Source organism: Antedon bifida, chromosome 1 (assembly GCF_963402885.1).
Source record: "Antedon bifida chromosome 1, ecAntBifi1.1, whole genome shotgun sequence".
Lineage (NCBI taxonomy): Eukaryota > Metazoa > Echinodermata > Crinoidea > Comatulida > Antedonidae > Antedon > Antedon bifida.
The window spans coordinates 29,856,460-29,870,912 of NC_136226.1; the positions used below are offsets into that span (position 1 = coordinate 29,856,460).

The 14,453-nt window shown below is 33.0% G+C and overlaps 4 protein-coding genes and 2 non-coding genes across 9 annotated transcripts in view; 2 read left to right on the plus strand and 4 right to left on the minus strand.

Moving 5' to 3' along the window:
* The window catches only part of LOC144849075 (large ribosomal subunit protein bL9m-like), a 39,776-nt gene extending 31,512 nt beyond the window's left edge, over nucleotides 1–8,264 (minus strand). Inside the window, exon 1 of the mRNA XM_078706077.1 lies at nucleotides 8,254–8,264. The gene's annotated coding sequence lies outside the window, so the exon portion shown is untranslated. The remainder of the gene's footprint in view (nucleotides 1–8,253) is intronic.
* LOC144848967 (uncharacterized) overlaps nucleotides 1–14,453 on the plus strand; it is a 55,128-nt gene that overhangs the window by 8,755 nt on the left and 31,920 nt on the right. The window lies entirely within an intron of this gene.
* Nucleotides 607–8,913, minus strand: LOC144849060 (eIF5-mimic protein 2-A-like). The gene is made up of 13 exons (XM_078706033.1): nucleotides 8,872–8,913; nucleotides 7,856–8,107; nucleotides 7,424–7,536; nucleotides 7,211–7,276; nucleotides 6,621–6,756; nucleotides 6,095–6,204; nucleotides 5,826–5,912; nucleotides 5,392–5,475; nucleotides 4,854–5,000; nucleotides 4,463–4,534; nucleotides 3,639–3,705; nucleotides 2,690–2,815; nucleotides 607–2,080 (listed from the first exon to the last, which is right to left on the minus strand). Exons 2-13 carry the CDS (start codon nucleotides 8,094–8,096, stop codon nucleotides 2,046–2,048), a joined length of 1,284 nt encoding a protein of 427 aa, XP_078562159.1. The 5' UTR covers nucleotides 8,097–8,107; nucleotides 8,872–8,913; the 3' UTR covers nucleotides 607–2,045.
* Nucleotides 2,415–2,482, minus strand: LOC144854335 (small nucleolar RNA SNORD57). Its single transcript, XR_013614568.1, has one exon. It is a non-coding gene; the product is annotated as a small nucleolar RNA SNORD57 (small nucleolar RNA).
* On the minus strand, nucleotides 4,137–4,205 carry LOC144854329 (small nucleolar RNA SNORD57). The gene has a single exon (XR_013614567.1). It is a non-coding gene; the product is annotated as a small nucleolar RNA SNORD57 (small nucleolar RNA).
* LOC144856430 (methionyl-tRNA formyltransferase, mitochondrial-like) lies at nucleotides 9,389–14,298 on the plus strand. 4 transcript variants are annotated; one of them, XM_078714609.1, is made up of 10 exons: nucleotides 9,389–9,443; nucleotides 10,075–10,376; nucleotides 10,675–10,723; nucleotides 10,915–11,096; nucleotides 11,702–11,821; nucleotides 12,445–12,547; nucleotides 13,052–13,127; nucleotides 13,460–13,548; nucleotides 13,654–13,729; nucleotides 14,028–14,298. In XM_078714609.1, the coding sequence occupies exons 2-10, from the start codon at nucleotides 10,216–10,218 to the stop codon at nucleotides 14,234–14,236; spliced, it is 1,065 nt and encodes a 354-aa protein (XP_078570735.1). In that variant the 5' UTR covers nucleotides 9,389–9,443; nucleotides 10,075–10,215; the 3' UTR covers nucleotides 14,237–14,298. The 4 variants fall into 4 exon arrangements, with proteins under 4 accessions (XP_078570735.1, XP_078570602.1, XP_078570742.1 ...); XM_078714476.1 differs by having other exon boundaries at nucleotides 9,412–9,534; XM_078714616.1 differs by lacking the exon at nucleotides 9,389–9,443 and adding an exon at nucleotides 9,448–9,462.

The window sequence follows — 14,453 nt, forward strand, 5'->3', positions numbered from 1 at the left end:
AAATCATCGTGACCATAAAATTATGTGACAATAATGTGATGTGTCCATATATGGACATGATGATGTCATATCACTACCATATTTGGCCATATCACTATCACTACCACCACTAGTTTGATAGTGTAGACAGGGTTTAAGTTTTAAATATGATATAGAATAAGTCAATTGGGAGTGGGGGAATTAGGTTAAGTTCACCACTTTATTTTACCATTTTTAGGCCCTGAGCTCTCCTCCCCCTATTTAAAAATCCTTGATCCGCCTCTTCTGTCGTCATTATTTTTGTAAAGCAACAGTGACAGTCGCTGTACAGTACAGTTTTAATCCGCTTCGATCCGATTGGTTCTCACTAGGGCGCAACGCAAGGACGTGACGTAACGCAAGTGGGTTGACCAATCACAAGCGCTGAATTATTCAAACTGTCGCTTGTGATTGGTCAACACGCCTTCGTTGCGTTTACGTCCTTGCGTTGCGTCCTAGTGGGAACCAAGCCTTAATGCTAGTTGATTCATATTCTGTAGTAGACATTGTGTGCAGCACAAACATAATATGTTAGGACGTTTATCAGGCATATATAATGAAAAAAAATTAGCACAAATGCATACAAACTTAAATAATAATTCATCAAAACCATTTTATTTTTCTTTCACAAAAAAAAGGACAAAAAGAATCTCTCAGTCACAGAATTAATATAGCTAATAAGAATTATCAAAATATTGTACTACTACTGGAAGAAAAGTGAACCAGCAAAATTATCAAATAATTTGGTAAATTAAATGTTTTACAGTTTAACTGATGAAACCATTTTATGAATTTGAAATTCATGTATTTCTCAATTTTATTAGGAATGTACTTTAATGAATGCAACTTTTCAAAATTCTGAATAATCTTAGTTTATTAACTCATAACAAAAAGTACACCAAATATGGTCAACAGTGCACCAAATATGGGCAACAGTGCACCAAATATGGGCAACAGTACACCAAATATGGGCAACAGTGCACCAAATATGGTCAACAGTACACCAAATATGGGCAACAGTGCACCAAATATGGGCAACAGTGCACCACATATGGGCAACAGTGCACCAAATATGGTCAACAGTGCACCATATATGGGCAACGGACATAAAACAAGACACAAACATGTAGTAGACACAATGACTGAAAAACTGTTAATAAATACCCACAATTCATTGCTTCATTGTACACATGAACAATAGTAATCACTGTCGCATTATTATTGACCATAAAACACTACAAATCAAGTGGGGTTAAAAAGGTGGACTTTGTTTTACATCAAACACGACACAAGTGACTTACAAAATGTCTTTTTCTCATCTCTTATGCAAAATAGAAATCGGTTTATAAATACTTAGGTTGACATTCTAAACCGACAAGTACGATATTTATCTGTATGTTTAATTGCACTGTATACATACTCATGCGCTTTTATATTATCTAAAATAAATGTCAACCTGACAAGCAAGACTGCTAGGCCAGCTATCATATTCCATAGGCATATTAATATCTTAATTTCAATCAGATTAAGTTCCCAACAATTATTGTGTAGCAATGTGTATCACTATAAATAATGATCTAAGATTTTATCTAAAATCAACAAACCAAATTCTGCCAAACCATGATATTAATCTGTGTGGAGAAATCTGTACTTATCCACCAGTGTTGTTTATGTATAAAGCAAGTCCGTAATTAGTTAATAGATTAATTAACCAACATATTCTACAACCAGAAAGGTATGTAAACCTTTGTTGTACCATTATTTTAGTTTTAATGTCTAGATATTTTCAGTCTTGTAGTGTTGCTAAACAATTTCATCATTTGATGATGGAATTAAAAATTATGTTTTTGAATTACAAACATCATAAACTGACGTTTAAACAAGCGGTATTGACAAAAATAAGAAAAACTATGCAAATCATATGCAAATTTGAGAGCCCTGACACCCATGCTGCTGTCATCTTCTACATCACTAAATCAACGTACAGCGCAGTCCACCAGACTATAGCATGCAGCACCAACAAGTCTCTATTTCTCCTCTTCATCGGATTCTTCTTCGGAGTCTAAACAAACATTTGTAAAAAACATTATAATCGATTTTCTTCATAAACCAAACATTTTAGTGCATTTTTACTAAGCATATAAATGCTTGAAATAACATGATGTCCTCACAGTTTAATCAACTAAAGCTCTGTCCACACTATCAAACTAGGTTGAAAAGGTGTGATGTGCCCAAATATTTTAGTGATATACCTAAATATGGTAGTGATATCAAATCATCATGTCCATATATGGGCACATCACATTTTTTGTCACTAAGTTTGATAGTGTAGACAGAGCTTTAGAAACATTTGTTAACAATAATCAGAAATACTCAAGGTGTTCAAAATGACCGCTGCATCAGGCTCATTAAATCAGTTTACCTCCAACTTTAAAGTCAGGTAGTAAAAAGCTCATCATATGCAAATTAAATCATTAGCATATTGAATCTGAATATTTAACACCCATTATTGTGGATATTACTTAGAATATGGGGTTGTGAGTTATACGCAACTGACCAAGGAGAGGACCTATAATAACAAACATGCAAGGTCCTCCACAAACAAAGGTCCTCTAAAAACACAGGTCAAAGGTCCTCTAAAATAAAGGTCAAAGATCCGCTAAAAACATACCTTCCTCCTCAGCATTTTTCAACCATTCCACCATTTTGGTTGTTTGCTTAATGAAGATCGATTTGCCTTTAGGTAGATGCAACTCATCATACCATTTGACAATCACCTGCTCAGACAAAACATCAACTAAAAAATGAAGAAATAAATAGTATTAAAAAGGAGGGTTAGGAAGAGAAATAGTTAATTCATTAGTATGTAGTAGTAATTTCCATAAGATAACAGCTTAAGAGTAAAACGCAACGCTCAAAATATCACACACACGTATTCATAAGCCAGTAAAAATCTGTTTCGCATGGCAACGAAATATGACTGCAGTACATTTGAATGAAGCACAGGTAGGATTTGCTTGGCTGCCTAGGCCAAGTGCAACATCAGAGCGAGTAAGGACTTTAAAAACTGCTATTTATGAAACTGACCTGGCATATTTAGTAAGTTATTTTCAATAAATTATCTATAATTATTATTAAAATCATAAATCATTCTCGATTCAATGGAAAATTTATCAAAAACTATATTCGTTTTGTAGTTATGAATATGACTGGCAATATTAGTCAACACGAATATGCTTTACGAAATGAAATGGGAATCAGCTCAAAAGTTTAACAAATGTGTGACATATCCGCTTTCGTAGCGTTGCTTTGTAGTTACGAATATGACTGGCGATTATTGTGAACATGAATATGCTTTATGAATATGAAATGGGGATCAGCTCTAAGTTTCACAAATGCGTGACGTGTCCGTTTTTCGAAACCTCCCTAATGAACTGTCAAGTATAAAATAATGGAAATCTTTGCCTTGACAAACTATATTATCAAGTTATAAGGAAACGCTAATCTATGATGGCAATTAAATTTAGTACCAGCAAATATTAATAATTAGTTAGTCACTTGTGTTGGCAATTCAATTTAGTACCAGTATTAAATATTATTTAGTTAGTCACTTAACTTACGTTGATAAAAGATCATTAAGATCTTACAGAACATCTTCATAAGATACATATTGTCGAAACAATACTCCTAAAAAAAGAATAAAATAAATCAAATATTGTTGGGAAAATTTATTTTAAGGGCCTATTATTTAAAAAAATTAAAAATAACCACATTTGTGTTACCTCACGTCTGTGTTCTAAAGTTAAAAATCTAGGTCAAATTCATATTTCTTTATTGCAGCAAAATAAATTTAAGTTCAAAAAGGTCACTAAAAATTGATATGTTATGTTGCAGCTAATAAAGTACACAGTAAATAGATAATAAAATACAAGTCAAGGACAAATGTAACCAGTTTGAATGTAATCTGTTGTACATATACAAAATTGTAATATAAAAAATGTAAAAGAATAAATATATATGAAAAAGTATAATAAAAAAAAGTGATGTCAAAAAACAAGAAATGTTTTGAAATTGCTGTTAAAAATACAAGTATTTTAGTCATTTTTATAATTATCTTTGCATCAGGCTCATTAAATCAGTTTTACCTCCAGGTTTAAAGTCAGGTAGTAAAAAGCTCATCATTTGCAACGCCAAAAAAACACCATGCAACTTAAGTGTTAACACTATGCAACTTAACTAAGTGTTAACACTATGCAACTTAAGTGTTAACACTGTGCAACTTAAGTTTAACACCATGCAACTTAAGTTTTAACACTATGCAACTTGAGTGTTAACACCATGCGACTTAAGTGTTAACACTATACAACTTAAGTGTTAACACTTAATTGTAAGCATGGGGTTTCTTAAGTGGATTCTGCTTGTAGTGTAACAATTATGGACTCACCTGTATTTTCAAAATCAAACTGATCTCAGACGTTGCTTTAGTTGTAAAGGCTTCAAATAATGGCGCATACATCTAGAAAATAAATTGAATTACTAGTATTAAATAAAGAATAAATCATGTATTTGTTCAATAAAGAACTTGAGGAATGATTTAAGTTTTGGTACACTCGGGAGGTAATTTACCATACAAAAAAAAATATTTTTAGTAAAAAATGTGACTGCGGCCGCTTACGGGAGGTGGCCGCTTACAGGAGGTGGCCGCTTACGGGAGGTACCAAATGCACTAATTAGATAGGAGGAACAAACAGGCCGTTGAGGGAGGGGGCCGCTAACAGAGGTTCAACTGTATATAAAGAGATAATTAGAGTATGGTTATGATTACTATTATATACCTTGAGATGTTTAGTGACCTGTTCTGTTATCTGGTCATCTTTCTTACTCCATTCCTGAGCGGCCATTATAGTTTTCCACAGCAGTTTTGCAACCTCTGGCTCTGGAATATTATGCTTCAACATCGTCTCAGAGATGTATGCTTCCATCTGATAAAATATTGTTTATTTAAATGTATTAAATTTACTCATAATAAACAAACATTTATTATTATTTATAATACATATTTGTAACAAGAATACAAATTTATATGTATATATATATAATTTGAAACGATAAAGATGAGGAAATCGGTGAGAATGAAAAAAGGTCGCCACAACCGAGATTCGAACCCGGAACCTTCCGCCTGATATGCAGATGTCCGAACCCTTAGAACACTGGGGCTTTCATGGTATTGTTCAAAATCGATTGGATAGCGACTCTTTAACACTCTCGACATGGTACGACAGAACGGCAGTAGTCCCTCATGCACCAGAGATCAAATTGATACGCCCTCATCTTTCAGTATATTACTCACGAAGCGGGATAACACTGGCTTACCTCTTTAAGTGGCCTTTCATTTTCTATATACTCTTTAAGCTCAGACACCATTTCATTCTTAATACCTGCTTGTTGCAAGGCTTTCTGCAAAAAAAAAAACACCAAATTTCATTCAGAAAATTAAAACCAGTATATATATATATATACTAGGTTAATAAAGCCAGACAATACGGCTGAATGAATTAATTTTATTTTTAATTTGCACATACATACAGTTGAAAAAAAAACATCTTACATATTACAAGATACACTTTTACATGATAATCAAAGTTTGGAAAATCTATAACGTTAATAACAAATTTGAAGCACTTTTTACTTTAATTAGTTTGATCACATTTCATTGTAGAGTACAACTATTAGGTTTCTCATTATTTTAGACTGATAATTGGCTTATTCTTGTGCATTACTGCTTTTACACACATTAACATTCATACCTGATAGTTGACAAGCGATTCCAAGCCTGCTGCTTCAAAGTGAAGTGCAAAATTCTCATCCGTGCGCTTGTTAGCAGGAAAAATATGCTACAAATACAGAGATATCAATAACAGTCAATCCAATGCTGTTTTAAGCTATACTCTAAATGCACTAAACTAAATATATCATTAATAGAAAAGAAATCTATTGTCAGCTTTTTAGGTAGTTAAGATTTTACTATCTCTGTTGCATAAGATCATATTAAAATACTGATGATAATATTACTAACCATAAGCTTCTTTTCCAACTCTGCCTTTCGCAGAGTGGCTGCAATGCTGTTTATGTCTTTATCCAGAAACCATGTTCTAAAGAGCACAATGGCAAACTCTACAGAAATACCTGTCAATCAATTAAATAAACAGTATTAGTGTGCAAATACCGCAGGTACCAGGAAATCACTATCTCATACACAGTGGCTGAGAGAAATTGGACTACTGTGTTTGAAAGCTCTGTCTACACTATCAAACTAGTTTGACAAAAAAAGTGCGATGTGCCCAAATATTGTGGTGATATGCCCAAATATGGCATCATGTCCATATGGGCACATCACATTTTTTGTCACATAAAGTTTGATAGTGTAGACGTACAGAGCTTTACTCTTCCATACTGTATGTGTGTACGGTATGACATTGGTCTGATTTGATGAATTTATAACACTTCAATCAAGGTCATCAAATAGAAAAACCATATGAGGTAAAAGTATATGGATTTGTAATACATTTTTTAAAACAATACAGAAATAGGGAATAAAGTACCTTCTTTAACCAAGTGCTCTTGGAATAAACTTGCCAAGCAATTTGCAGGAATCAGACCAGCGGACAAGAAGATTCCAGTCAGCATTGCCAGCTTGTTACGATCAGACTCAGTAAAACCCTTCAAGAACATCAGGATCTACAACATACAAATACACACTTAGTCAAGTTCACTATCATTGCTTCTAGTGTACAGTGTATAGCCAGGAGGGCCAGCACATGACTTTTATATTTAAATCAAAAAAAACCCTCTACAGTCAAAGACTGGTCTCCCAGAGGGCACAGTAATGAGCAGTGGTTGTGTGTGAACTAGTACACACTCATCTCAAAAGATGTACTAGGTTCTTTAAAGTGCACATGAGCTAGATGTGTACACTGGACCTACGGTTTATAGTCCTTATCCGAGAAGACTTGTTCAACCACCAGAACCATGGAGTGGGTGAGCCTAAACAGCATATGCTGACAAGCAAGGAGCCCTCATGATGAGTTATGATAAGTTTCTGTGTATGAGAGCGGCTGTGTACTAGTACATCGGGGTAATCTCAAAAGATGTACTAGGTGTTTTTTTTAAAAGGCTACTGTTTAAAGCTTACCTTCTTCATCTCATCTTCCAATAATCTTTCCAGATATTTATAGCGTCTGGTCACCTTGATGAATACCTACAGAAAAAAGCAAATTAATTAAGGAATCTCTGAAAACCAGAAACTCTCCCTTCTAAAAGGTCCCAAATTCCTTTTTACCATTAAACACATTCTGAATACCGGATAGGCCTTCCTGGAAATTCATATGCCCATAGATTATTTTACCTCATGGGAATATTTCCGAATGGATGCCACATTTTCCTCTTGAGCAAAGAGGCTGACATCACTCCTCGAGACCTTAGTTTTGTCTCCATCTTCCACAAGCGTTCCTCCTGGTGCTGCAAAGGTAGAAAATGTCATTAAATTATCTTACTTATATTATATATATTTAATGACTATAAACATCAATCAACAGACTAAACATAACATAGTTTACACATTTTTATGTATGTGTTTGGTACAGAGGATGTAGTTATTTGAACCATTCGACATAGTAACTAGTAATGTCGTAAATTCATTGCACATAGGGATTTTAGGATGAACCTCCTCCCTCTTCTTTAACAGGGATTGGTGGATTCTAGGTCTAGAAGACGACTAACAACACAATTGATATACATGTAGGTTGTCTCAAATTGATAGTTCTTTTTGTTAGCATACCAAGAATTCCTCCAGCTATCAAAATATCAAATAGAGGCTCTGCGTAGCGCCTGTAGTCAAGCTTGTGTCCCTGGGTGTCAAGGAATTTAGCTACTTGGGCCAGATCAGTTCCTGCTGCGTTAAGCCCCTGTACAATTGCATCACGAAATCCACTAGGATCGTATTTTTCTTTCTCATCCCTTTTTCGGACCTTGATCCGTTGTCCTGTCAGTGTTGGTTTTTTCGGCCTTTGATTATTCATAAAACTCGTTTCTAAAAAAAACCCAAGAAATTAATTTTTAATAAAACCTGACAACCGACATTTCTTTGTTTTTTACGAAGACAAATAAAGTTTCTTGTATCTAAAATCTACTATATATATACTTTACTGTAGCATAACAATATTATAGTTAAAATTAATAAATATTTTGAAATGTGATGCAATCCTGTAATTCTATGTTTCATCATTCTAAACTAAGTAGGTTGGAATCAGATTCGGTCGGCCTCATTCTTATAAATGAAATATAATTCAAGGTATAATCCAGATAGCAAAAAACGCACACAGAGAAAAATTTTTAAAAGAAGAATTTTTTAAATAGGCTAACTGAAAATCCATTTTTTATGATTACTCTTTTTAATTTGAATTAAAGCCTAAAAAACTATAAGATCCAACTATAAATTTCATTAAACAATAAAATCATTCCTTAATAACATAAAATGCAGTAATTGAAATGATAAAACATAAAGCCTACAAAGTTTCTAAATAGCCTAGTCTTAAATGAAAGCCAATCCGGGCTTGGACACTCGAATGAGGCTTTCTCTTTCCTTGTTCACACAAAAGGAATACTCGGCTTCGGCCTACAGAATCTGGTCAGACAACACCCATAATTAATTACTCATTGTTCATTAAAACTATAATTTTTAAGAAAACCGGTCATACAAATGTAGTAAATATATATATGAGAATATAATATAGTAACAAATATGACATGAAATGTTTTCAAAGTAGAATATTTTAAAGAAATAAGGCAACTCACGTGTCCTTTAGATTAAAAAAATGCTCTTTTCTCAACGACAATGAAACGGGGAAGTAAAGACAAAACGGTTTAGGGGTCAACATGACTTTGCCTATTTTTTGTTAAATTGTTTGTATTAAAATTCTAAAAATCATTGACTATAGGAAAATAATAAATAAATAATTATATTTTATAATATTATAAATTATATTTATTAAAAGCAATAAAAAGAACGATTCTAATGTTAACCCAAATTTTATTAGGTGTGTATGCCCCGAGTATAACCTTTTCCGGGTTCGTTCCGGGTATCAGACTATTTTTAACTTTGTTATTTAAAAACGTGCATATCTTTGAATAAATAAATGTAAAGATAAAAAAGCAAATTAAAATATGAATTAAATATCGTTCTTTATTTTAAATTCTTTAATTAAAATTGTAATATTAATTTAAAATTTAAAATTGCAGAATTTTGTTACATGATGTAAAAGGTTACACAGTGGGTCATATACTAGTAATTCATGCATAACGTTATACAATACTGTACCATGTGATTACAGTGTATAATTATTCAACAGCAGTATTCAAATTAACAAGTGTGTTCCTTTGTTCCATGTGGGTTGACAATTCTCAAAATGATTTGTTTCATCGGTGATTCAAATTAGCAATGAGTTATTAAATTTTAAGGTTAGAATAGAGTGAATGCTAGGCCTAGAGAGAGGTATAAAATGATGAATAAATTGTACTTATTAAGTTATTATATACAGTAAATATTAAAATATGAATGAAACTATCATCACATTTTTGATAGACCTTTGCTGTCTTAGTCTTAGGGCCTAGGCCTACCTATCCTGTGCCCTAGCTATCAAGGAAAGGATAGGCCTTTTGTACAAAATAATTTTGCATATATTATAAAGACAATCCTCTGTTGATATTGATGCCTTCTATCTAATTGACCATTCTTTTATGGTTTTTAGATAAATATTTTTGTTTATTTATGACAATAATTATGATCCATGAATCTGGTCAAAGTAAATCATTATCTGACATTAAAATACTGAAAATGGCTTATTTATTCAAACATTATCTTTGAATTGCAATTCACACTTTTTTACCATTACTCTTTTTTTCTAAGACTTATTTTTATGTGCTCGCTGTACTTGTTTGATGACATTAAAACCATAAGAATCCTTTAATTAACTCTGTCGACCATTTTTTTAAAAACAGGATTTGGAAAATCAATTCATGGTATGGAAACTTCCAAAATGATTTCACTATCATTTCAAATGCAAGATGCTTTCTGCAAGTTGAACATTTAAATTGTGTTTTAATGGTTTTAAATTTTGAATACGGGTAGTATTTGGAAAAATGTATAGATTTCATAAACATTTATTAAAACTATGTTCAATAAAGCCATTTCATACGACTGTCAAAGGTTACTGCAAGTCACATCGTCGAACTTGGAGAATTTTGTTTTTCGGTACCGATTCTTTCTCCTTAGAAACACTGAAGTTACTCAATGAAAACAGGTGAGGACTGAAAAGAAATTTTGATTAAAAACGAGCTGGTTTTCTGACTTTTGAGGTTTTCATAGTGAGATAATCATAAATAAATTAATCTATGACATTCATCATTTAAACTTGGAGATAAAAAACATATGGAAAACTACTTAACTTTAATAAATAATGACTAAATTAAAATTGAATCCATTTAATAATAAATAATAAATTTGATAGAAATAAAGGACCAAAACAGATTATAGGCTATAGGTATAGTCTACTTATCACAGAAAAAAAGAAACTTAATTATGCATTTTATTTTTTCCAGAAAGAAAGATGGATTGGTTTGTGAACTACAAGTTGTCTGTGCTAGTAAAGTAAGTAGAAAAAAACGAGTGAAAAATATAAATGCACTTGCAGTAACAGGCTATTGTTCTACTAATTAATTTTGTGCTTTTTACATTTTCTATTGATTGTTCAGCGCTTAGAGGCACCCTGCATTTTGCGCTATATAAATTGAACATTATTATTATTATTATTATTAATTATAATTTTTTCAATGACTTAGTTTGTCAAAGTTCGACGTAAGTTAAAACAGGTTTCTCCCGTGTGGACTTACGTGCAAAACAACGATTTAAAGATCATACCATGGCCGGTGGTTGATAAACAGAGTTTGAAAGATTTTGATGTTGGCGTACTGTCATCTTTTGGACATCTTATACCACCTGACGTCCTAGATTCACTGCCATTGTAAGTGCCAACTATGTTTAAGAACTGTATTATTATCATTTATTTAACAATACCAGTAGCCACCAGTATGGTTGGTAAAGTTTCAACCTGACCACTTTTTCACCGAGGCCTTTGACAACCCTGTGGCTTGAACAAAGATTGTTCCCTTTTCTTGCGAAAACCGGACCACTTTATTTTTTGTGGCTACATCACTGCAGTATAATAGTTGCAAAAAGATGTTGTCACCTATTGATGCCACCAGAGTGAATGATGAATTAAATTACCTGATTTTAAAGAGTGACAAATCAAATACTGTACATTTACTTTAGTTGTGATACTGTAATCTGAACCATAGTAGATGTTACAATTAGAAAGAGTTCACAAGTTTGATTACCAGACAAATTTAAATATATACAGTTATTGTAAAGCTCTGTCTACACCATCAAACTAGTTTGACACAAAAGGTGTGATGTGCCCAAATATGGTAGTGATATGTTCAAATATGGTAGTGATATGACATCATCATGTCCATATATGGGCACATCACATTTTTTTGTCACATAAAGTTTGACAGGGCTTAACTGAAATTACAAACTCATAAATATATTAATGTGGTCATTTTGCAGTGGTATTATAAATGTACATCCCAGCTTACTTCCACGCTGGCGAGGTGCCAACCCAATCATGCATACTATACTTAATGGTGACGAGGAGACTGGAGTAAGCATAATGCAACTTAGTGAAAGGTAAGCGTGTATATTGTGGTGGAGCTGTAGTTTGGTGTTTAACATGCTTGCCTTCCAATCCAAAGATTCAGGATTCAATCCTGATCGGGTGCCATGGTTGTAACTCATGACTCTTTCAACTCCACTCCCTAAAGCTCTGTACTATAAAACTTTATGTAACAAAAAATGTGCCCATATATAAACATGATAATGTCATAGCACTACCATATTTGTTAATAATATCACTTCCATATTTGGGCACATCATATTTTATTGTCACATAAAGTTTGATAGTGTAGACAGAGCTTAAGTCTCAAATGAGACTTACTTTATGAGCATGATAAATTATAAAATAGTTGTATCTTGTAATTGGCGATTTGCTCACTGTTAAATGTGTATTAAATAAATAAATATGTATATAAATATGAAAGATTGAAGTCTAGTATATAAAGTGTAGTACACTGCCATTCAGCGGAAACCATTTTAAGGGGCGCTTTCCCATGAAACAAACAAGGAGCAAAATATGTTTTAACTTTGTTGTGTCCCAGATGGTTTTGGTTGATAAACCTTCACTCCCATACATTAGTGCTTTTTATATTTCTTCATAACTCTAAAATGTTTAAAAAGCTGAAATTTTATTTTAGGTTTGATTGTGGGCCTATATTAAATCAAAGACACTATCCTGTTCCTGCTAAGTGTACTGCTGCTGATCTGAGACAATTACTGGCCAAAGAAGGTGGAGTTCTAGTGAGTGGACCGTCATCATACATGTTATTAAAAATATAATAGTACACGTTTGCTTTCAAAGACTATTATCATATTTGTTCAACTGGATTTGGTCATTAGGGCTAATATAACAAATATGTTTGCAACAGATAATATGATAACAGTTGTGTCTCTGCTTCCACTGCAGTGTAAATTGTAAACAGTCGAAATTGGTGGCAGCAAATATCAATATTTAATAAATAGTTTAATAAAAACTGGCATACTATTTTCTAATACAAACTGTATAGTACTCTTATACTATTTATGTCATGTGTGAAAAAGAGTAAAATGCTCTAAAGCTCTGTCTACACTATCAAACTTCATGTGACAAAAAAATGTGATGTGCCCATATATGGATATGATGATGTCATATCACTACCATACTTGGGCTTATCACTACCATACTTGGGCACATCACACTTTTTGTCAAACTAGTTTGATAGTGTACACAGAGCTTTAATCTTAATCTTTAATTTGTTGTTACAGTTAATAGAAACACTGAGAGATCTTGAACAATGTATTGCTAACAAGAGGGAACAGGATGAAAGAGAAGTGATGGATGGTAGGTATCATTATGACGTATAGCTTTTGTATGCTATGAAATTTTAATAAGGAAGTTAAGTAATGAATCAGCTATGAGCCCTCACTGGCTAAACCCAGGTGCCCTGGAGCTCATGGGGGCCCCTGAGCAGTGTCCAGAGGGGGAAACAGGCATTAAAATATGTCGAAAAAGGCTAAAACCGTTCGAGGCCTCCAGTAGTGGAGGGCCAGTTAGGATTCCTAAACCAGGGGCCTCTGCGTTACACCACTTGTAATGATAGAGGTTCACAAATGTTTATGCATAAAAAAATTAAACAAAACATATTTGTTAATTAATTGTTAATTAATGTTTAGCACCCAAACGAAAGCCAGGACTTGAAATAGTAGATTGGAGTAAGAGTTGTGAAAGTATTTCCCGATTATATCGTGCAATATCAGATGAGGTAAGTTATAAATATTATTCTCTAAAACCACAGTAGCCATTTTAATCATATAATATAGAACATTAACTGAACAATGTTTTGTATGTTTAAATTTGTTATTTTTAGGTAACATTGCAGACTGTTTGGAAGGGTGATGTGGTCAAATTGAGCAAAATGGTAACAGTGGAATCACATAGCATAGGTTTGTTGAAAAAATGATTTAAAGCTCTGTCTACATTATCAAATTTTGTGACAAAAAAATTTGATGTGCCAATATTTAGACATATCACTACCTAACATATTTGGGCACATCACACCTTTTTGTCACATAAAGTTTGATAGTGTAGACAGAGCTTAACTGTTGCTAGATGAATTTAACCATTTTAGGTAAAATGAAGCTTGGTACATGACGAATGCCTGCATATTATGCATGAGTTTCTTACAACAAAACTTCTCAACTCAAACCATGTTAAGTTTATATTCTTAATTACTTTTTATAGGCATCAGTGATGGTATTGTAGGTCAGATAAGCTACTCAAAATCACACAAATCCCTGTGTGTTCATTGCAGAGATGGGTGGTTAGGATTTCAAGAGATTGTGTTCAATGGAAAACGGTTATCAGCAGCAGATTTCAACAACGGTTTCTTAGCAGGACCTAAAATCAAAACAGTTGAAATATTTCAATCAAGTATAGATGATAAATCGTGACATAGAGATAGTAATATGTGCTGTATATAGATTTGAAAATAAAAGAATTTTGTTGAAAGACAGCATTTTGTATTGTATTGGGTGAACTTGTACAACTGCACAGCTTGAATTGTCAGCATAACCCTTGGGCTGGCCCTAGACATTTGGTCCCATATGATCCACAAGGCAAATAAACTTGCTTTAATAGTCAGGCTTGTGATATATGATACACTTGTTT

Coding starts and splice junctions, on each gene's coding strand:
- LOC144856430 (XM_078714609.1), top strand. CDS start 10,216: ATGTATAGATTTCATAAACATTTATTAAAACTATGTTCAATAAAGCCA. Junction 13,128..13,459: donor TGAAAGAGAAGTGATGGATG/GTAGGTATCATT, acceptor ATTAATGTTTAG/CACCCAAACGAAAGCCAGGA. Junction 13,549..13,653: donor ATCGTGCAATATCAGATGAG/GTAAGTTATAAA, acceptor TGTTATTTTTAG/GTAACATTGCAGACTGTTTG.
- LOC144849060 (XM_078706033.1), bottom strand. CDS start 8,096: ATGAATAATCAAAGGCCGAAAAAACCAACACTGACAGGACAACGGATC. Junction 7,537..7,855: donor GATAGCTGGAGGAATTCTTG/GTATGCTAACAA, acceptor CTACCTTTGCAG/CACCAGGAGGAACGCTTGTG. Junction 2,081..2,689: donor GAAAAATGCTGAGGAGGAAG/GTATGTTTTTAG, acceptor ATGTTTGTTTAG/ACTCCGAAGAAGAATCCGAT.